A 23,134-nucleotide genomic window follows, 5' to 3' on the forward strand; every position below is an offset into this window, starting at 1 on the left:
AACCTGGCCGACATAACAAGACCTATCTCTTTAAAAGAGTGTGTGTGTGTGTGTGTGTGTGTGTGTGTGTGTGTGTGTATAAAACTTGTTTCATATATTTTATCCATTTTAGTTGTTTCAGGCATGTGGGTAAATTCTGTCCTTATTACCCCATCTTGACATAAGATCCTCCAGATTAGGATTCAGTTGCTATTCTATTTCCCTGTTAGAGTATTAGCTCCCTAAAGTGAAGGATCTCTTGTTTTGTTTTCCTTGTGGTGTCTTTCTAGTTCATTGTCTAGTATACACAAACTCACTCACTAACCATTTGTTGACTAAGCATTTATTGGTGACCATATTGCAGCATCAAGCAGGTGTGGTGTGTGTCACTGTATCAAAACAAAAACGTCTTTCTAGGCTCTGTCCCCTCATCCTTTAGTTTGATTGGTTTGAGGTTTGTGTGCTGCTTGTCAAACAATATATCGCAAAGCCTCCTGGAGATTATAGTGGCATAGGGTCCTTCAATCTTTTCTGGAACAAAGCAGTTTGTAAACAAACAGTAAAGTTAGCTAGGGCCTTTCAACTCTGTAGGAATGAAGTAACCAAGAGCCATCTCTGTTTCTTGTTACTATATTTTTTATATACTCAACAAGGGTGGGAGCTATGACTAAGATAATTCTTAACATTTGTTGCAGCTGTAACTTGCTATCAGAGCAAAAGAGATGAAGACTAGTAAAGAAAGGTCCTGGCAATGGAATTGCTAACATGGATCACAGTATTTCTCACTGATTTTGTGACAATAACAAGGATCTTGGCACAGGATATTTCTTTTTCTTTTTTTTTTTCTTGGCACAAACATGGGTTTGGATAAATGCCATACATTTAAATTACTATTATATGAATTCTTATCTCAGTGTCTTCCATTTCCTTAGCTGCTGTTTTGTAGTTGCAGAAACATTACTAAACTGTTTCAACACTCTTAGCAACCAAGGGTCAGCTTTATTTTTGTTTTGTTTAACTTGGGGGCAGGGAATGTATCATTTCATACTTATCCGAGAGTTTTTTAATCTGATCTAATCATTGTTTATGTATTTATTTTTTTGAGACAGAGTCTCGCTCTGTCGCCCAGACTGGAGCGCAGTGATGTGATCTCAACTCACTGCAAGCTCCACCTCCCAGGGTGACGCCATTCTCCTGCCTCAGCCTCCAGAGTAGCTGGGACTACAGGCGCCCGTATTTTTAGTAGAGAAGGGGTTTCACTGTGTTAACCAGCATGGTCTCGATCTCCTGACCTCGTGATCTGCCTGCCTCTGCCTCCCAAAGTGCTAGGATTACAGACGTGAGCCACCGTGCCCGGCTATAAACAGAATCATACAATATGTATTTGTGGCGTTTTTCACTTAGCATAAGGTTTTGGAGTTTCATCTTGTTACAGTGTGTGTCAGTACTTCATTCTTTTTTATGGCTGAGTAATATTTTATTGTATGGATACCACATTTTGTTTATCTGTTTCTCAGTTAATGGACATACAGGTTGTTGCCACTTTTTAGCTATTGTGAATATGCTGCTATGAACATTTTTATACAAGTTGTTGTATAGACATATGTTTTTATTTTTCTTGGGTATGTGCCTAGGAATAGAATTGCTGGATCATAAGGTAACGATTCTTTAACAAATTGAGAAGCTGCCAAACTGTTTTCCAAAGTGGCTGCAGTATTTTACCTTCTCACCAATAATGTACCAGGGTTGAAATTTCTCCACATGCTTCAATACTTGTTGTCTGTTTTATTATAGCCATCTTAGTGGGTGTGAAGTAATATCACATTGTGGTTTTGATTTGCATTTCCCTAATAACTAATGATACTGAGTATTTTTTCATGTACTGTTAGACTACTGTATATTTGTTTGCTTTTTGGAAATGGGGTCTTGCTATGCATCCCAGGCTGGACTCGAACTTCTGGGCTCAAACAATCCTCCTACCTCGACTGACCGAGTAGCTGAGATTACAAATGTGCACCACCATGCCCAGCTGTACATATTCTTTGTAGAAATGTCTCTTCAAATCCTCGCTTACTTTTAAACTGGGTTGTCCTTTTATTGTTGATTGGCAAGCATTCCTTATATATTCTGGATAAAAATTTCTTGCCAGATACATGGTTCAAAAAATGTTTCTCCTATTCAGCAGATTGTCTTTTCACTTTCTTGATGGTATAATTTGCCCCATAAAAGTTTTTAATTTTGATGTAGTACAATTTATCTATGTTTCTTTTGTTACTTATACTTTGGGTGTCATATCTAAAAACCATTGCCTAACTCAAGGTCACGGAGATATAAATTTTTTTTTTTTGAAACAGAGTTTCGCTCTTGTTGCCCAGGCTGGAGTGCAGTGGCACTATCTTTGCTCACCGCAACCTCTGCCCCCTGGGTTCAAGCGATTCTCCTGCCTCAGCCTCCTGAGTAGCTAGGATTACAGGCATGCGCCACCATGCCCAGCTAATTCTTTTGTATTTCTAGTAGAGATGGAGTTTCTCCATGTTGGTCAGTCTGGTCTTCAACTCCTGACCTTAGGTGATCTGCCTGCCTCAGCCTCCCAAGGAGATATAATCTTATGTTTTTTCCTAAGAGTTTTGTAGTTTAGCCCTTACATTTAGGTTTTTGTTTTTATTTTACTTATTTATTTTGAGTCGGAGTCTTGCTCTGTCGCCCAGGCTGGAGTAGAATGGCGCGATCTCAGCTCACTGCAACCTCCGCCTCCCAAGTTCAGGTGATTCTCCTGCCTCAGCCTCCTGAGTAGCTGGGATTACAGGCATGTGCTACCACACCTGGCTAGTTTTTGTATTTTTAGTAGAGGCGGGGTGTCACCTTGTTGGCCAAGCTGGTCTCGATCTCCTAACCTCAGGTGATCCGCCCGCCTCTGCCTCCCAAAGTGCTGGGATTATAGGCGTGAGCCACCATGTCCATCCCATTTAGGTTTATAATCTATTTTGAGTATGGTGTGAGGTAAGGATTCAACTTTGCATATGAGGGCCAAGAGTGGTGGCTCACATCTGTAATCCCAGCACTTTGGGAGACCGAGGCAGGTGGATCATTTGAGGTCAGGAGTTTAAGACCTGCCTGACCAACATGGCAAAACCCCATCTACTACTAGTCCCAGCTACTTGGGAGGCTGAGGTATGAGAATCGCTTGAACCCAGGAGGCGGAGGTTGCATTGGACTGAGATTGCACCACTGCGCTCCAACCTGGGTGACCAAGTGAGAGACTCTCTCAAAAGAAAAAAAACAAAAACAAAAAACTTTGCATGTGACTGTGCAGTTGTCTTAGTACCATTTGTTGAAACACTGTTCTTTCTCCATTGAATTGTTTTGGTATTCCTGTAGAAAATCAACCATAAGTATAAGGGTTTATTTCTGGATTTTTGGTTATATTCTGTTGATCTAAATGTCTTTCCTAGTGCACCAACACTGTTTTGATTATAGTAGCTTTGCATTAAATTTTGACACTGGGAAGTTTAAGTCTTACTTACAACTGTGTTCTTGGCTATTCTGGGTTTCCATATGAATTTTAGGATCAGTTTGTCACTTTCTATAAAAAAAACCAACTGAGATTTTGAAAGAGATTGTATAAATCTGTAAATTAATTTGCTGAGAGTCCCTTAGGTTTTGTATTCATAATACTAACTTAGGTCCTTCCTAGTTTATCCTTTCTTACAAAATTAATTTCTTTACTTCTACTTTTCTATAACTAAACTTCATATATATGCATTAAAAGATAACTTATTACAGTGTATTAGTGTTCAACTAACTTAGAAGAAAATATGAAGTAATTACTTTTTGTATTTTAAAAAACAATATTGTACAAGCTAAATCGCTCTATAGCAAAAATCTCTACATACAGAAAAATTATGTAAAGAGATTGGAAAAAAAAAAACAAAAAACAGAATCCAATTTCCTTTTTTTGAGATGGAGTCTTACTCTGTCACCCAGGCTGGAGTGTCGTGGCGTGATCTTGGCTCACTGCACCCTCTGCCTCCTGGGTTCAAGTGATTCTCCTGCCTCAGTCTCCTGAGTAGCTGGGACTACAGGCGTGCACCACCACACCAGGCTAATTTTTGTATTTTTAGTAGAGACGGGGTTTTGCCATGTTGGCCAGGCTGGTCTTGAACTCCTGACCTAAGGTGATCCACCTTGACCTCCCAAAGTGCCAAAGAGAAGTGCCAGAAGAGGTGCCAAGCTATGTCAGAACTCTATGAAATCGAGCAAAATTCTGTATGACAGAAAAATTTTTCTAGGTCGTTGGGAGTTTTGTTTTGCCTTACTGATTTTTCTGCCGAGATTCATTTTGTATTTGTAAGCATTAGCAAAAATTTATGTATGGGGGAAATTAGATACAAATAATGCCTCTTAAGGAATGTGTATAAGGATTATAAAAAATAAGCATCTTAGATTTTTATAGTGCTTTAGATTCCATCAGTCCCTCAAATAAGACATGGGCAGCTATTTGATAGCTTGTGTAGTTTTTTTTTTAAATTAGCAAGTAAAAATTGTGTTGTTTACGGTGTATAACTTTTTTTACATGTACACATTGTGGAATAGCTAAATTAAATTTGACATAAATATTACCTCACATACTGATCATTTTTTGTGGCAAGAAGCTTGAGTAGTTTTGTTTAGTCAGTGAATACCATAATCCAGTTGCTCTCAACCTTGGCTGCTATGCATCAAAATCCCTAGAGAGCTTTAAAAAATTCAGCTGCCCATGCAGCATACAAGATTAACTAAACCAGCATCTCTGGAGTGGGGCTTGGACATGAGAATTTTGTAAAGCTCTCACAGTGAAGCCACTGTGCATATAACATTTAGAACTACTGCCATACACAGTTGAAAACTGGTAGATTGAGCTAAGGAAAATGTACTTATCCTGAACTGGCAATTAAAATTATGCCCCCCTGAAATGTATGTCACTTTAGTTGTAATCTCAACCACTATGAAAAGTATGGAATTATCAGGACATAATGATTTGGATTTCTCTTTACCTGTGAACCAATAATAAAAGATTATCCAGTCACCAGAATTCCAAAATTTGGTACTAAGATCAGTTATATATACCACCATATAGGTGGGCATTTGTTTGGGGGGGAAAAGTCTGTTGCTAAAAAAATCAAGTTTGTAAGCCACCAGTTAATTGGAAAAAGCACTGAAGCCCTGGCCTTAAGAGTTTGACAACCTGTGTTCTAGTATTAGCTCTGCTGTGTGACTTTGAGCCCATGTATTTAAATTATACTTTATAAAATGGGGCCATTGGACTGAAGGTGATCACCAAATTGTTTATTCAGCAAATTGGATTGCCTATTGTGTTCTAGGCAAGGATGCAGGGATGAACAGAACATACAGCATCCCCTTGAAAAGCATGCAAAAGACAAACACATTGCACAATGTCTAAGTGTAGCTATGGTGAAATGTTCAGGGAATTGAGGGAATATAAAAGTACTTTAGTTGGTTTCAGTTTGGGACAGACACTATAGTTGCCCATTTAACAACCATTCACAGATGCTTGCTTTCCTAGCCACCCTTGCAGCTGGGGCATAGACCAAAGGAAAAATCTGCAGTGCAGGATTTCTTGTAAAAGTTGGCAGTTGAGGGTGGTCCAAGTGCAGTGGTGGTTACAGCTAATTGATCACAACCAGTTACAGATTTATTTGTTCCATTTCTACTCCCGCTGCTTCACTTGACTAGCCTTAAAAAAAGTTGGCAATTGAAAAAGAACTCCTTCCTGTTCTGGCTTTATTGTGTGGGGACATAATACTTGGTGCTACAAAGGTCATCTTGAGACTGTGAAGGCCTAAGAACAAAGGCCTCCACACTGAGAATAGCCAAAGAGAAAAACAAAGGAACCTGGATCCTTGATGTCAACAGTGAGCTACTAAACCAACCCTAGAACCACCTTCCTGTGGGCTTATTAAGTGAGATAATAAAACTTCATGTTGTTTGAACCCTTATTGCTTTAAGAGTGGTCTGTGGATCAGCATCATCTGGAAGTCTGGTTAGAAATGCAGAATCTCAGGCCCTACTCAGACCTGCTGCATCAGCATCTGTACTTTAGTAAGATCCCTGGTGACTAACATGAACATCAGAGCTTTTGAAGCATCAGTTTAAACCAACTTTAATTGGGTATTCTGTTCTATGCAAGCTTAGTAACCCAAGTTGTATGAGTACATCTTGTTTGGTCAGCTAGTGCTGCAGTTATAATTATTAGCATTTTTCCATTCCCTTCGTATTTTCAATCTTGCATAGAACATATGGTCATAAACATGATTTTCATATGATAAAGTCTTTAGGTTTCTAGAGTAACTAGTTTTTTGTTCGTGTACATTGAGGCTTGGAGGAATAATGACTAAAAATTTCAGAGTGCCACTCAAGACGTAGAAATTTACTTGCAATCAGAATTTGAATTTCTAGAATCATAATTGTCTCTGCCATCCCCCATGTGACAGTAACCGTTTGTTGCTTAATAATAAGAAATTGGGGCCGGGCGCGGTGGCTCACACCTGTAATCCTAGCACTTTGGGAGGCCAAGGCGGGTGGATCACCTCAGGTCAGGAGTTCAAGACCAGCCTGGCCAACATGGCAGAACCCCGTCTCTACTAAAAATACAAAAATTAGCCGGGTGTGGTGGTGCACGCCTGTAGTCCCAGCTACTCAGGAGGCTGAGGCAGGAGAATGACTTGAACCCAGGAGGCAGAGGTTGCAGTGAGCCAAGATCACGCCACAACACTCCATCCTGGGTGACAGAGTGAGACTCCATCTCAAAAAAAAAGAAATTGGAATCTGGTTTTTTTGGGTTTTTTTTTTTCAATCTCTTTAAAATTTTATAGGTTTTTTTGTTTATTCCTTCATTTATTGATTGATTATTTGTAAAGCAACTCGCAATTACTCTAAAAAGAGCCCATTTTTATTTCCACAGATGAAAAGTTTCTCAGTTGACCTTTTCTTTCCAACTTTTACAGCCAAAATATTACACTGGAAACTTAAAAATCTATGTCAGAGATAAAACAAAATTACTGTTAATGTTAATCTTTTCCTTCAGGTTCAATTATACATACTTTGGTTACAAGGATAAAATGGTAATGAGTTAATAGCAGTAATAGTGGAATTAACAAAGTGCTTTATTTTACAGGGAAAATATTTATCCCCAAACAAAAACCTGTACAGACTTTTACAGAAGAAAAAGTGTCTCTTGATCCAGAATTAGAAGAAGCTTTGACAAGTGCTTCTGATACAGAATTGTGTGACCTCGCAGGTATCACCTAAAACAATTTAATTTGTGAATAAACGTGGGGTGGAGTGGGAAATACCAGCACATACCTATATACATGATACAGATGTTTTCTTTACCTAGCAAGTACTGTTGAATCAGTAACCACATATTTGGCTTTATATTTTACACGATAAAGCTGACATAAAGAGTTTCATTTCTCTAAATACTCTCAATAGTGAAATGTTTATGTTAAGAGAATGTATTGTATTGTTGACACCTTTTCCCATGTTGTCATATTTGAAAGTCTTTCTAAAAATCTTTCATCAGCTGGTGCTCAGCTAGAAGCTGTCCCATCTGAACACCGAAAAAGAGTCTTCAGGGTCAACTGCTGACCTACTTTATCAGAAGACTGAGAGATGAGTAACTAGAAAGTAGATTGAAGCAGTCAGTTCTGAGCTATACTCACCACCTTCCCAACTTTTCTGAAGTGTATATGAAACACTCCAAACCTCTCTATTATTTTCATTATTGCCAATTTCTTATCTAGACCAGTATCTTCCCCTCCGTACCTATGTACGACCTACTTTCCTAGATAGAAAAGTGTGATGCATGGGGAGTTCTTCATACCAAATAACCCCAAGAACTATTAAGTTTGAATGTAGCACTGATGGTCCTTTGGGAAGGACCTTGGAAAGGGACAGGTCAAGGTGTGATGCCACAGCCAGAGCAGGAGTCTTTGCGTTGAGGGACTGAGGACTGACAGATCTGTAAATAGTACATTAATCAGAGTGGAATGAGCCAAGGACATCCTCTGACTTCTGCTTTATTTGTACACAAGGGCATCAAAAACTAAAACCAAATTTATTTTTCCTCCTGTCATATTTGAAGGGTGCTCATATTCTTACATACAAGAACCTAATACTTTAGTATTTTACTCTTAACTGGAGTCCAAATGCAAATTAATGACATGAGATTAACATACATTAAAATACGAAGGTTAAGTTGAAAATCTGCTTTTTGTCACATGATATTCCTAGAAACCTTGTGAAATTAATGGCAAAAATAGATCCTTTCCATTTTCTCTCTTAGCCACCAGATGGAGCTAAGCATAGATTTATGTTCAGGATTAGGCTGCCTCCAACTCTGATTTTGGAAATGCGGGGAAATGTAAATTTAGAAATGTGGGGAAAAATAATAAGAGTATTGATGAGAATGACATTGTAGGTGATTTTTAATCATTTTGTTGTTCTGTGTGTGTGTGATCTGTAATTTATAGGAAAAGGTCCAGAGAATATTAAAATTATTGATAAAAATTTTTAATTGTAAAACTCTTCATGTTTAAAACAATAAAAACTTTCTTTTTCTATATAGCAATTCTTGGGATGCACAATTTGATAACGAATACACAGTTCTGTAATATGATGGGAAGTAGTAATGGTGTTGACCAAGAACATTTTTCAGGTGAGTACTTAAAATGCTTTGTGAATTCTAATCGTTTATTAAATATATTTTGTTTTTGCCTTGTGTCAGCTTAAGTATTCACATACTAGATGTTATATATATGTACTTGAAACCTGATATTTCAATTTGGTGGTATTAACCAAGAAAGACATTGAAAATAGAGTATTAAATATTTTGTGCTTAATGGGTCAGCAAATGTAGTAAGAACCACTCTACCTCACTAAATAATAACTAAACAGTATAAAAGCTAGTCAAACTTGGTTTTGTTGACATTTTATTATCACTACTACTAATTTTCAAGAAATAGATAATAATACTTACAAAGAAATTACATTATAAAATCAGATTCAGGCGATACCACAAAACTATTCAACCCCTAAACCTTTCAGTCTGCTGTGAAGTATTATATAGCCTAAAGCAAAGCTTTTCAGAAATTCACTTATAGGGGCCAGGTGTGGTGGATCATGCCTGTAATTTCATTTTCTGAGGCTGAGGCAGGAGGATCGCTTGAGTCCAAGACTTCAAGACCAGCTTTGGAAATGTAGACCTCCATCTCTACAAAATTTTAAAAATTAGCTGGGCATGGTGGCACATGTCTCTAGTCTCAGCTACTTGGGAGACTGAGGGGAGGATGGCTTGAGCCCAGGAGATTGAGCCTTCAGTGAGCCGTGATCACACTACTGCACTCAAGCCTGGGCAATAGAGCAAGACCCTATCTCAAAAAACAGATAAAAAATTCATGTATAGGGTGTTCTTAAATTAGCAAGGTGATACATGCCTTTGTAGCACATTTAAACAATACGTAAGTATTTATGGGAAGAAGTAAAAGTGTCTCTGTCTGCAGCTGTCATGCCCTCTGCTTACCCAAACAGCATCCTGTTAAAACACTTTTGTATCTACCCTACCAGACTTTTCACTGTTTGTACTAATGTATACATGTTATACATAGTCTCTTGTTTTTTACAAAAAAAGATTATACTGTAAGTATTTATTGCAACTTAATTTTTCAGTAATAATTCTATTAGCTAATTTTTTTTCTTTTCTTTTTTTTTTTTTGGAAACAGTCTCCCTCTGTCACCCAGGCTGCAGTACAGTGGCACTATCGTGGCTCACTGCACCCTCTGCCTCTCAGGTTCAAGCACTTCTCCTGCCTCAGCCACCTGAGAATCTGAGATTACAGGTGCACGCCACCATGTCTGGCTAATATTTTTTTTTTTTTTTTTTTTGTATTTTTAGTAGAGACGGGGTTTTGCCATGTTGGCCAGGCTGGTCTCAAACTCTTGACCTCTGGCAATCTGCCCACCTCAGCCTCCCAAAGTGCTGGGATTACAGGCATGAGCCACTGTGCCTGGCCAACTAAATGTTTTTGAATGCTTACTGTGGGCCATGTTGCATGCACAGCTCTTGGATGTGGAGTACTCTCAGCCCTCAAAACAGTTCTTTGAAATAGATATTATTATCTTTAATTTGCATGTGAGAAAGCTGAGATTTTAAAATAATTAAGTAACCTCAATATTTTACACAAAGTCAGTGGTAAGGATTTTAACCCGTGTTATATAGTGTATCACTTAGCAGTGGACCATGTTTTCTAGTCAATATGTATACATCTACCTCATTCAGACATGTGTATAACATTCCTTTTTACGATGTTTTGCAATTTGACCATCCCGCTTCTCATTTTTCAGTTTTTATTGTAGAAGTGTTCAAACATACATAAAAGAAGAGAGAATAATATATTATTACCCAGCTTCAGCTGTTTTTTAACATTTGCCAGCCTTGTTTTATTCATCTTCTGTCTCCCTCCCTAGCCCTTCTACTTTTTTTCCTGAAGTATTTTAAAGCAAACCCTGTTCATTTGTATTACATCACCTATAAATATTTCCATATGTGTGTCTCACAAATAAAGGCTTTTCTTTTAATGTAATCATGATGCCATCATCAAAGTTTAAAATTTACAGTATTTTCTTCGTATCATGTAATACCCAGTCTGTGTCCAGATTTCCTCTATTCTGTCCAAAATGTCATTTCATTATTGACTCAAAAAAGCTTACACACTGCATTTGGTTGTTTGTCTTTTTAGTCTCCCTTAATTTCTTAACAGTTCTCCTCCCCAACCTCTTTCCTTTTTTTTTTTTTTTCTTTTTTCTTTTTTTTCATGCCATTTATTTTTTAAGAAACTGGGTTATTTTTCATAGAATTTTCCACATTCTGGATTTGGCTGATTTCAACCTTATGGTATCATTTTATGTTTTTCTATCACCTGTGTTTCCATAAATTTTTAGTTCTAGCGGCTTGATGAGGTGCAGGTGCAGGTCCCTTTTGGCAAGAATGCTTCATGGGTGGTGATTGAATCATATTAAGAACTTAGCTTATCAAATCTAATCCTTCCTCTTTGGGGGAATGAGATTGATCACAGGGTTCAAATGTAGGCAGCCTGATCCATCCTTTTTAAGTTTCCCATGAACCTTTTGCTTAATAATTCCTGCATCCCATTGACTGGATTCATTATTTCATTAAGGTGCAAGACTCTCGAGATTTCTTTCCCCATTCCACACATCCTGTGGTTTTATAAAATTAGAACTACTCAATTTTCCATTCATTGAGGAAGTTCTTCCCTAGCTGTCTTGAAGACTACCTTGCTGAACTCAAGTGAGAGGGAGCCCACTCTCTGTTGTTGAGCAGAGCTCCATTAGGAAGTTTTTCCTTGTCTTGAACCAAGTTCTGCTTCTTGGCAATCTATACTTGTTCTAACCCAGCCTTTCAGAACAGCACTAAATTTGTCTCTTCTCAGCTTCTACAGGATAAATCTGAAAACAGCTAGCATAACTTCTTTTAATATATACTTCTCCAGACTAAATATATTCAGATTTTTCACCCTACCTCAGGAAAGTAATTTTCAAACCTTTATCTAAATTGATCTCTTCAAGATGCTCTGTGTGTGTGTGTGATATTTGAAAGTAACAAGATACCCTTAATGGAATTTATTGGATAATCAGTGCACCCTGTCTCAAGATGAGTTTTGCTTCTAAAATCTAGAGGAAGGCAGGAAGGAAAAAAGCCAGATAGTAGTCCATTTTGAACCCAGTCAGTCTTTCCATGTCAATTGCTCTTACTCTTTTGTGGTCATTCACTAGTTTGTGAGCCTTTTGTGGTCTTTGACTTGAATGACCACAAAAAAGTAATGCTTTCCCCAGAAAATATATCCATAAAAGTTTACCCGTTATAGTTGTTCATGGACCCCCACACACAGGCAGCAGAGCACAGTGATCTCTTGAAAGGACTCAAGGATTTCAGGGCCTCTGTTGTTCACATCTGAAGCATCATATTCCTATCGTGTGGGTAGCTGAGGTAAAGATTAGGGAGTGAGAGTGAGGGAGGGCAGTAAATTTTGGAGACTCTGTCTCAGTAGCTCTTCCGTGTACCTTTACCTCCTCTCCCTCTCTGCTCCTTATTCCCACCCTCCTTCCTATTCCTTCTTTCTCACAGAAAGTTCTCCCTACTTTCCCACTGCAGAGTACTCCCCATGGGAGGAAGAGGTAATGTGCCCTCCCATCACCTTATTCTTCTCATTTAGGCTATATTTCTTTAAGTCTGTGATTCTTACTGCCTTTATGCCAATTATCAGTTAAATCTCAGAGAAATGATGAGATGCTAGATTTTATCATACTAGTACTTTATCTTAAATATTGCTAAAAACAAATGGCATCATCAACTTGTGCTATCAAATATATTTGAGTGGTAAAAATATCTTGTAATATACTAAGACAATGAAAATATTCATTTTTGAAGACTGATACATGGCAAATAAATTAAATATTGAACATGTTTGGTATTTATATTCAGTAAAATTTTATTTGGATGCCTTAAATGTGTGTCAAGGCCAGGCGCAGTGGCTCACGCCTGTAATCCCAGCACTTTGGGAGGCCAAGGCAGGCAGATCACTTGAGGCCAGAAGTTCGAGACCACCCTGGCCAACATGATGAAACCCATCTCTACTAAAAATACAAAAATTAGCCAGGCATGGTGGCACACACCTGTAGTCCCAGGTACTCGGGAGGCTGAGGCAGGAGAGTCAGTTGAACGTGGCAGGAGGAGGTTGCAGTGAGCCAAGATCACGCCACTGCACTCTAGCCTGGGCAATAGAGTGAGACTCCATCTCAAAAAAAAAAAAAAAAAAAAAAAAACCATTTAAAAAAAATAAATAAATATGTGCCAACACATAAAGGATCTTTTCAGAACTGTGGGGCTGAAACTTTTAAATCTGTCCCCTTGAATAAATATGTGTGTATGAGAGAGAGAGAAAGAGATGTTACCAAGTGAATATCTGCATCCACTGTAATAGTATCAACTCCAGGCCCGGTGCGGTGGCCCACGCCTGTAATCCCAGCACTTTGGGAGGCTGAGGCGGGCGGATCACGAGGTCAGGAGATTGAGACCATGCTGGCCAACATGGTGAAACCCACTAAAAATACAAAAAATTATCCGGGGCCGGGCGCGGTGTCTCACGCGTGTAATCCCAGCACTTTGGGAGGCCAAGGTGGGCGGATCACGAGGTCAGGAAATCGAGACCATCCTGGCTAACAATGTGAAACCCCATCTGTACTAAAAATACAAAAAATTAGCGGGGCGTGGTGGCAGGCGCCTGTAGTCCCAGCTACCAGGCAGGCTGAGGCAGGAGAATGGCGTGAACCCGGAAGGCGGAGCTTGTAGTGAGCCGAGATCGCGCCACTGCACTCCAGCCTGGGCGACAGAGCGAGACTCCGTCTCAGAAAAAAAAAAAAAAAAAAAAAAAAAAAAAATTATCTGGGCGTGGTGGCGGGCGCCTGTAGTCCCAGCTACTCAGGAGGCTGAGACAGGAGAATGGCGTGAACCTGGGAGGCGGAGCTTGCAGTGAGCCGAGATAGTGCCACTGCACTCCAGCCTGGGTGAAAGTGCGAGACTCCATCTCAAAAAAAAAAAAAGTATCAACCGCCGCTCTTTTCATTTATCACTGCAGATGTGGTCAAAGGTGAAAAGATTCTTCCAGTATTTGATGAGCCACCAAATCCAACCAACGTAGAAGAGAGTTTGAAGAGAATTAAAGAAAATGATGCTTATCTTGTTGAAGTTAATTTGAATAATATAAAGGTAAGTGTGCTAGTCAGAGTGGTTTTGTATTGCTTTGAGTCGGCTGAACCTAGGATGAGAGCTGGGCAGTTGATAAAATAGTCTAATTCTTTCTACTTTAAGGTAAAGTTTTTGCTCTTACCAGTATGCTAACATAGGTTTCTTCATATTTTAGATACTGAAGTGTTATGGTATTGTATTTTCTCACTTGCTTTTTGAGAAATTTATCATCTAAAAATGTAAACCCTACAAACTGTCAGAATAAATCTCTCGGGTTTTCTAAATACTGCCCGCTTCTAAGAACATTTAGCCTCTTGGGTCTTGCTTTTGTAAAATTTGGTTCCTTAGCTAGGTATGGTGGTGCATGCTTATAATCCCAGCTATCTGGGAGACTGAGGCTGGAGGATGGCCTGAACCCAAAAGTTTGAGACCAGCCTGGGCAACATAGTGAGACCTGCCACCGCCCCATCTCAAAAAATAAAACCTGGTTTTTTTTTGAGGTAAAATTTAAATATGGTAAAAATCTCCCTTTTAATGTACAGGTCTATGAATTTTGACAGGTGCATACAATTTTGTACAACCACCATTACACTCAAGATGTAGAATATATCTGTCACTGCAGAAGTTCTCTCATACCTCTTTGTAGTCATTCTCTGCCCCCCAGCTCTAGCCCCTGACAACCACTGACCTATTTTCTTTCCCTATCATTTTGCCTTCTCCAGAATATCATATAAATGGAATCCTATAGTATGTAGCCTTTGGGGTCTGACTTCTTAGCATAATGCATTTGAGATTCATTCCTGGTGAGTGTGTCAGATACGCTGCAGTTTGTTTATTTGTTCATCAGTTGGTAGACATATGGGTTCCTTCCAGTTTGGGATGGTTATTAATACAGCCACTATATACTTTCACACACAGGTTTTTGTGTGAACATGCTTTAAATTCTCTTGAGTAATCACCTAGGAATAGGCTTTCTGGGATCTTACTTTGAGTTTTAAACAATGCAACTGTTCCCTGGAGTAAGGAAAGAAGAAATTAGGAGGGCATAGGGGTAATTAATCACCGAAGAGTAAACTCAGATTATCTAGATATTAGCCATTGTGTAAAAGCTTCATTATAAATTCCTTATTTTAAAAGTTGATTTTTTTGAACTGGGGGACAAGGGGAGGAGAGCATCTGGAAATCATGAGCCTAGGGAAGAAAGCCTCTGTGCTCCTCTAGGGAGTAATCCTTCCTGTGAGTGGAGGAAGGAAACCCTCAGAGAAAGCTTAAAGCTTATATTCATAGTTGATTACTCACTTTTTTTTTTGTTTGTTTGTTTGTTTGTTTTTTGAGACGGAGTCTCCCTCTGCCGCCCAGGCTGCAGTGCAGTGGCCGAATCTCAGCTCACGGCAAGCTCTGCCTACCGGGTTTACGCCATTCTCCTGCCTCAGCCTCCCGAGTAACTGGGACTACAGGCGCCCGCCACGTCGCCCCGCTAGTTTTTTTGTAGTTTTTAGTGGAGACGGGGTTTCACCGTGTTAGCCAGGATGGTCTTGATCTCCTGACCTCGTGATCCGCCCATCTCGGCCTCCCAAAGTGCTGGGATTACAGGCTTGAGCCACCGCGCCCGGCCTGTTTGTTTGTTTTTTTGTTTTTTTGAGACAGAGTCTCGCTCTGTTGCCCAGGCTGCGATCTTGACTCACTGCACCCTCTGCCCCGCCCCACGTTCAAGCGATTCTTGTGTCTCAGCCTCCTGAATACCTGGGATTACAGGCACCCACCATCACACCTGGCTAATTTTTGTATTTTTAGTAGAGATGGGGTTTCACCATGTTGGCCAGGCTGGTTTTGAACTCCTGACCTCAAGTGATTTGCCCACCCTGGCCTCCCTATGTGCTGGGATTACAGGTGTGAGCCACTGCACCCGGCCTATTTTAATTTTTTTAATTTGGTCCCTGTGTATTCCTTTCTCTAAATAAACAGTAATGATCTGAAAATAACCAGGCTAAGGGGAATTGAAGTCTCACATACTACGGAGAAAAACCAGCATCTTCAATACTTTATTTTCTCTCCTTCAAGTAGTGTAGGTTTAATCTCTCTTAGTACTTTGTAGCTTAAACTAAGTGACTGAGAACAGTCTGTCTGCCTCAGGAATCATACTCCATCAGAGATGGGCTCCTTCATCTCTCTCCTTGTAGAAAAGTAAATCCACTTTTATTTTCATATAAAAAGAATAATGAAGGCCGGGAGCGGTGACTCATGCCTGTGATCCCAGCACATTGGGAGGCCAAGGAGTGTGGATCACCCAAGGTCAGGAGTTCGGGACCAGCCTGACTAGCATAATGAAACCCCATCTCTACTAAAAATACAAAATTAGCCAGAGCTGGTGGCGCATGCCTGTAATCTCAGCTACTTGGGAGGCTGAGGCAGGAGAATTGCCTAAACCCCGGAGATGGAGGTTGCAGTGAGCTGAGATTGTGCCATTGCACTCCAGCCTGGGCAACAAGAGTGAAACTCCGTCTCAAAATAAATAAATAAATACATACATACATACAAAGAATAATGAAAGGTGAGAATAGTGAGAATTTTTTTAAATCTAAGTGCTAGAGGAATGGTGTTATGTGCACTGCTCTGAGTCAATAGTTTATGCAAATGCTCCATCATAAATAAGCCAGATAAATGTGGAGAAAACTGCATTATTTGTTTTCATTTGTAGACTAATTCTTTTGAGTTTGTATAACTTCTGAATACATTTTAAAGCAAAAAAAAAATATTTGATTAATGGAAACTAAATATAATGAAAATTGAAATGTAATGATGTTTTATATTATTGTCTTTCAAGAATATCCCAATTCCAACCCTAAAAGATTTTGCAAAGGCTTTGGAAACCAACACACATGTGAAATATTTCAGTCTTGCAGCCACCCGGAGCAATGACCCTGTTGCTACTGTAAGTAAGCTACTTGAGAATATCAAAATTATGACATACCCAGGGTGTGTTACAGTGGTGATTTTTATGAACGAGATTTACCCCTTTATTTTATAGTTAATCTTTTAGCTCACTATTAGGCAGTATATTACTTACCACCTTTTTGTGTTTATTTTTTCCTGTATTTCCTTCCTATGAATTTTTCCCCCTCCCAGCTTCCCCCTCCTTCATATGAATTTTTTAAAACATAAATGGAATCATGTAGTGTATGCTGTTCTGCAACTTGATTTTTTACTCTACGTTTTATCTTTAAAGTTTTGTTGTATCAATACATAGGGATCTACCACATTATTTTAACATCTTCAGAGGATTCCATTTATGGATCTTTAGTGGTGGATTTTTGTTAAATGCTTTTGCTGTGTCTCTTGAGATGATCATATGGTTTTTGTCCTTTATTCTGTCAATATGGTATATTGATTGACTTTTATATGTTGAACCAACCTTTCATTCCTGAGGTAAATCCCACTTGATCATGGTATAAACCTTTTGTTTCACTTGGCTTTGAGAGTATCACTCACTCCACTGGGGGCTCCCCTTACCTCAGTGGACAGTCCTTCTCAAAGCCCTGTACTGGTTTCTCCACATCTCTTCAACTTCTAAATATTGGAATGGCCCAGAACTTGGTCCTTCTTTTCTCAGTCTATATTGACTTCCTGGGTAATCTCAGAAATATATATATTATCTCCATATACTTGCTGATGCCTCCCGGTGTTGTTATCTACAGTTTGTATCTCTCCTGAATTCTGTATTCATGTTCAGCTACCTCCTCAGCAGCTTTACTTGGATGTCTAATTTACATCTTACATGTAAGTCCTTAACCAAACTCCTGACTTACATGTAAGTCCTTAACCAAACTCCTGACTTCCATCCTGTGCCTGCTTTTCTCTGCTCTTTTCTGTCTTACTAAATGCAATTTCAATCTTTAATTGCTCAGGCAAAAAAAAAATTATAATGGAATAATTCTTGACATCCCTTTCTTGCAACCTTAAACATACCTTTAGCCCTATCTTCAAAATATTTCAGAATCCAACCACTTCTCACCATTTTCACAACTACCACCTTGACCCAAGCCACCATCTTTTCCCACCTGGATTATTGCAACAGCCTCCTAATTGAGTTACCTTCATCTATTTTACCTACCCCAAAATCAATTCTTTACATAGCGCTAAGAGTGATTCTTTTAAACTTAAGTTAAATTATCTCATTCCTGGCCGGGCGCGGTGGCTCAAGCCTGTAATCCCAGCACTTTGGGAGGCCGAGGCGGGTGGATCACGAGGTCAGGAGATCGAGACCATCCTGGCTAACATGGTGAAACCCCGTCTCTACTAAAAATACAAAAAAAAAAAACTAGCCGGGCGTGGTCGCGGGCGCCTGTAGTCCCAGCTACTCAGAGGCTGAGGCAGGAGAATGGCATGAACCTGGGAGGCGGAGCTTGCAGTGAGCCGAGATCGCGCCACTGCACTCCAGCCTGGGTGACACAGCGCGAGACTCCGTCTCAAAAAAAAAAAAAAAAAAAAAAAATTATCTCATTCCTATTCGGAGAACCCTCTAGCAGCTTCCCATCTCATTAAGAGTAAAAATCAAAATCTTTCAGTGGCCTTATAAGGCTTCACATAAGTCAATCTCATCTCCTTTACTTGCCCTTTCTTTCATTCTACTCTAGCCATACAGCCTTCTTCAACATGCCATGTGGACTCCCAAATCAGGGCCCGTACCTTTGTTCCTTCTGCCTTGAACTTTCTTCCTAAAATAATCCACATAACTTCACCTTATCACTTTGACTCTTTGCTCAAAAGTCACCTTCTAGGTGAGGCTTTTCCTGACCATGCTATATAAAATACCAACCCCACTTCCACCCTCAGTACTCCCCCTCTACCCTATTGTGCCTTTTTTCTTTTTACCCTCTAACATTGCACTTTGCTTACTTTTATTATCTGCGTCCCTCCCCAACTAGAAGGAACATTCTGCCAGGCAGGGACCAATATGTTTTATTTCTGAATATCTAGAACAGTGCTAATCAAGTAATAGACCATCAGTAATATTTGAATAAATGTATGGATAAGGGATTTGTTCCAGGTCACATAGCTAGTTGTTGCTAATAGAAAGGACAAGTATGTAGGTATCAGCCACAGTTTTTTGTAGTATCTCTACCCCCTATTGCCTTTCCTTTAACTTTAAGCTTGGTCTTACCCATATTTTCTGTAGTTTAAGCTTGCTTTTAATCCCCCTACGGGGCTGTTTTATATAAACTCATGATCGTTCTTCTTTTTTCTTTCTCTTTCCTTCCCCTCCTTCCTTCCCTTCTCTCTTCCTACCTCTCTGTCTCTTTCTCTTTCCTTCCCAGTCTCCCTCCTCTTTCTTTTTTCACTTGTAGGCTTCTGTTAATTAATCAATATGGTATTTATTAAGCACTGAGTCAAATGTCTAATACTGTGCCGTATCCTATGAGAAGTGAAACAGAAGCAGATTGAAGACATACCATTACTTGAGGAATTTAATATTTCATTAGCCCCTTCTTCTCAACGGCCTTTGTGCTCTTCTGGTTCTGGTTATCTGTGTTCTTTTCTGGCCTTCTGCCTTGACCACTTTTTTGGCCCCTGCCTTGGAAATTAGTACATAATTTACCCTCATTTTGGCTTCACATGGTCCACCTACAGCAAGACCCAAATAAGAAAAGATGTTCCAGGGACATTGATGAAGTTGGTCTGACACAGAAACTGAAAGAGTGAGAGAGACAGAAGAAAGAAGCATGAAGTAGGGAATGAGGAGTAGAGAATGTCACCAACAGGGAATTACACGTGATCAAAAAATCTAAAGATTATGACAGGGTGCATATGAAAAATAGGTACAGGCCAGGTGCAGTAGCTCACAACTGTAATCCTAGCACTTTGGGAAGTCGAGGTGGGTGGATTGCTTGAACCCAGGAGTTTGAGACCAGCCTGGGCAACATGGTGAAACCCCATCTCTACAAAAAAATACAAAAATTAGCCGGGCATGATGGTGCACAACTGTAGTTTCAGCTACTCAGGAGGCAGAGGTGGGAGGATCAGTTGAGCCCAGGAGGCAGAGGTTGCAGTGAGCTATGATCATGCCACTGCACTCCAGCCTGGGTGACAGGGCAAGACCCTGTCTCAAAAAAAAAAAGAAAAAGAAAAAGAAAAGTAGATACAGTCATCCATGGGTTCAACCAACTTCAGATCAAAAATATTTGGGAAAAAAAATTCTATGGATTTCTAAAAGCAAAATCTGAATTTGCTGTATGCCAGGTACTGTGTTGAATCCACAAAAATGAAATGATGTGTAGGCATTGTATTAGGTATATTAAGTAACCTAGAGATAATGAAAAGTATACAGGAGGATGTGTGCAGGTTGTATGCAAATACTATGCCATTTTATATAAGGCAGTTGAGCATCTGAAGATGTTGGTATCTGCAGGTGGTCCTGGAACGAATCCCCAGTGAATACTGAGGGACATCTGTACCTGTGAGAGCTATGGGCTACTGTGTCAAACTGAAACAACTAATGACAAACATTAAGGCAGTTATGTTAATTAATATATTTGTTTATGACATGTACAATATGTAGTAGGTACTATATCAAATTTTCATCTCAATATTTTCTTTAATTTCCAGGCTTTTGCAGAAATGCTGAAAGTGAACAAAACTTTGAAGAGCTTAAATGTGGAGTCCAACTTCATCACAGGAGTTGGGATTCTGGCACTGATTGATGCGTTAAGAGATAATGAAACCCTGGCAGAGCTCAAGATTGACAATCAGGTCAATGTTCTACAATAATAACGTCGAGGAAGCTACAGCCCACACTGCTATGTAGGGCTTGGCGACTCAGGATGGGGATGGGAGGTGGGCTGTCAGGGATCCCTGTTGAAAGATGCTGGGCTGAATGGAGAGCGGACATTTGGGGTATCTAGAATATTAGTGTATATAACAGTGTATACAATATAAAGGTGTATACTCTCCCTAGATCATTTTAAGAGAATTTAGATGGCTATCTAGTTTGAACTGAGAGGACTTTTACCTGTGACCTAGTCCACCTTCCAATTTTTCAGCTCTGTGCTGGCAAGGTCCACATTGTAGGGTCTTTGTAAGTAAGAGGCAGAGAGATACATGTTAGCAATGTTTCCATCCAGATTAGCTATTAATTTTTTTATTTGAAAAAATAACTCCAGTTATTTGAAAAAATATTTGGTAAATGTCTCCTTCAGTCCTTCAAACAACTTTTGTAAACTATGAAGGTAGAAAAGAGGATTATGTCTTAAAATTTAACCCAGTGCTTCTTAATCCATGTTTTTAATTTTTTATTGAGATATAATTACATACAGTAAAATTCACTTTTTTAAAATATACAGTTAAATGGTTTTTAGTATATTTGTGGAGTTTTACAGCCATTACCACTAATTCCAGAACATTTTCATTACCCCACAAAGAAACCCCATACCCTTTAGCAGTCACTCCCCATTCACCCCTCTCACCAGGCTCTGGCAATCACTCATCCACTTTCTGTTTCTTAGGATTTGCCTATTCTGGACAGCTTGTATCTGGGGAATCAAACAATATGTGATCTTTTTGTGACTGGCTTCTTTCACCTAGCATAATGTTCTGGAGGTTCATCTGTATTGTAGCATACATCAGTACCTCATTCTTTTATGACTGAATAATATTCTATTCCATTTGGGGTGTGTCCACGTATGGGCCCCTAGAAATAATACTGCTATGAACATTCATTACAAACTCTTACATGGACATAGATTTTCATTTCTCTATATAACTAGGAGTGTAATTGCTGGGTCACATGGTAATTCTATGTTTAACTTTTTGAGCAGCAGCCAAACAGTTTTCCACAGTAGCTGTACTATTTTACATTCCTCCCTGCAATGTCCTCATTTTTCCACATTCTTGCCAACACTTGTTATTATCTATCTTTTTTATTATACTTATCCTAGTGGGTATGAAGTATATCTCATTGTAGTAATTCACACTTTTTTGATGTCTGTATGATCATATTACTGAACTTAAAAAAGTTTATTTTGTGGCCGGGCGCGGTGGCTCAAGCCTATAATCCCAGCACTTTGGGAGGCCGAGACGGGTGGATCACGAGGTCAGGAGATCGAGACCATCCTGGCTAACACGGTGAAACCCCGTCTCTACTAAAAAATACAAAAAACTAGCCGGGCGAGATGGCGGGCGCCTGTAGTCCCAGCTACTCGGGAGGCTGAGGCAGGAGAATGGTCTAAACCCGGGAGGCAGAGCTTGCAGTGAGCTGAGATCCGGCCACTGCACCCCAGCCTGGGCGACAGAGCAAGACTCTGTCTCAAAAAAAAAAAAAAAAAAAAAAAAAGTTTATTTTGTGTGTGTGCGTGTGTAAAGTTCCAGTGAGGCTGTGGTGATGATGGGGTCAGTGGGTGAAATCAGCTTCCTGTGACAAACATTTCTTAGCTTTAAGTGACCAGTTTTCTACAACAAGCAGTTTGTTCTCAGTTACAAATCAGCCCTTGGAACTACTGAACTATGTATATGTTGTAGGAATTGGGAACATTTTTTAAAGAGATCAAAGAATCAGCATGTGCCTGAATGTCTTAATTTACCTAGAAAAGTATTTTGATCTAGTTTATTAATATTGTTCTTTTTTTTTCTGATTATTCCAGAGGCAGCAGTTGGGGACAGCTGTAGAATTGGAAATGGCCAAGATGCTTGAGGAAAATACAAATATCCTTAAATTTGGATATCAGTTTACACAGCAGGGACCACGAACCAGGGCAGCTAATGCTATAACAAAAAACAATGACTTAGGTAAGGCATAGACAGTATCGATCGAGTTTCTGGGTTCTATCATAAGCTAATGTATTGAGGGAACTTCTTTTCCTCTTAAGAATAAATTCTAACAAAGAAGTTATTTGGCCTTTGTTTCTAAAATCTACATGGTCCTTTTTATACCGATTGAATTCTAGTTCAATTAAAGTGAGGGTGTTGTGATGATTGGGTCAATGGGTAAAGTCAGCTTCCTGTGACAAGCATATTTCGTAGTTGTAAGTAACCAGTTTTCTACAACAAACAATTTGTTCTCAGTTACAAATCAGTCCTTGGAACTATTGAAACAAAGATTTCAACATTAAAGGAAAGTTTTTTGCCCTTTTAATCAAATAGACCCGGTAGAAATTCAGTTTTATATGATAGAATATGGAATATAGAAATATATAAAATAGAGAATAATTATATTTCTCACCCAGGTTTTTTGTCGTTGTTGTTGTGAGACAGAGCCTCACTCTGTTGCCAGGCTGGAGTGCAGTGGTGCCATCTCGGCTCACTGCAACCTCTGCCTCTGGGGTTCAAGCGGTTCTCCTCCCT

General features: G+C 39.4%; 1 protein-coding gene across 2 annotated transcripts in view; it reads left to right on the top strand.

Moving 5' to 3' along the window:
* TMOD3 (tropomodulin 3) overlaps nucleotides 1-23,134 on the top strand; it is a 79,959-nt gene that overhangs the window by 47,876 nt on the left and 8,949 nt on the right. For both annotated transcript variants that reach the window (XM_015142196.3, NM_001266419.1), the window contains 6 exons: nucleotides 7,154-7,276; nucleotides 8,606-8,695; nucleotides 13,692-13,822; nucleotides 16,626-16,733; nucleotides 20,405-20,548; nucleotides 22,435-22,579. In XM_015142196.3, the coding sequence (XP_014997682.1) occupies nucleotides 7,154-7,276; nucleotides 8,606-8,695; nucleotides 13,692-13,822; nucleotides 16,626-16,733; nucleotides 20,405-20,548; nucleotides 22,435-22,579 (741 nt within the window). The remainder of the gene's footprint in view (nucleotides 1-7,153; nucleotides 7,277-8,605; nucleotides 8,696-13,691; nucleotides 13,823-16,625; nucleotides 16,734-20,404; nucleotides 20,549-22,434; nucleotides 22,580-23,134) is intronic.

Source organism: Macaca mulatta, chromosome 7, assembly GCF_049350105.2.
Source record: "Macaca mulatta isolate MMU2019108-1 chromosome 7, T2T-MMU8v2.0, whole genome shotgun sequence".
Classification (NCBI taxonomy): Eukaryota; Metazoa; Chordata; class Mammalia; order Primates; family Cercopithecidae; genus Macaca; species Macaca mulatta.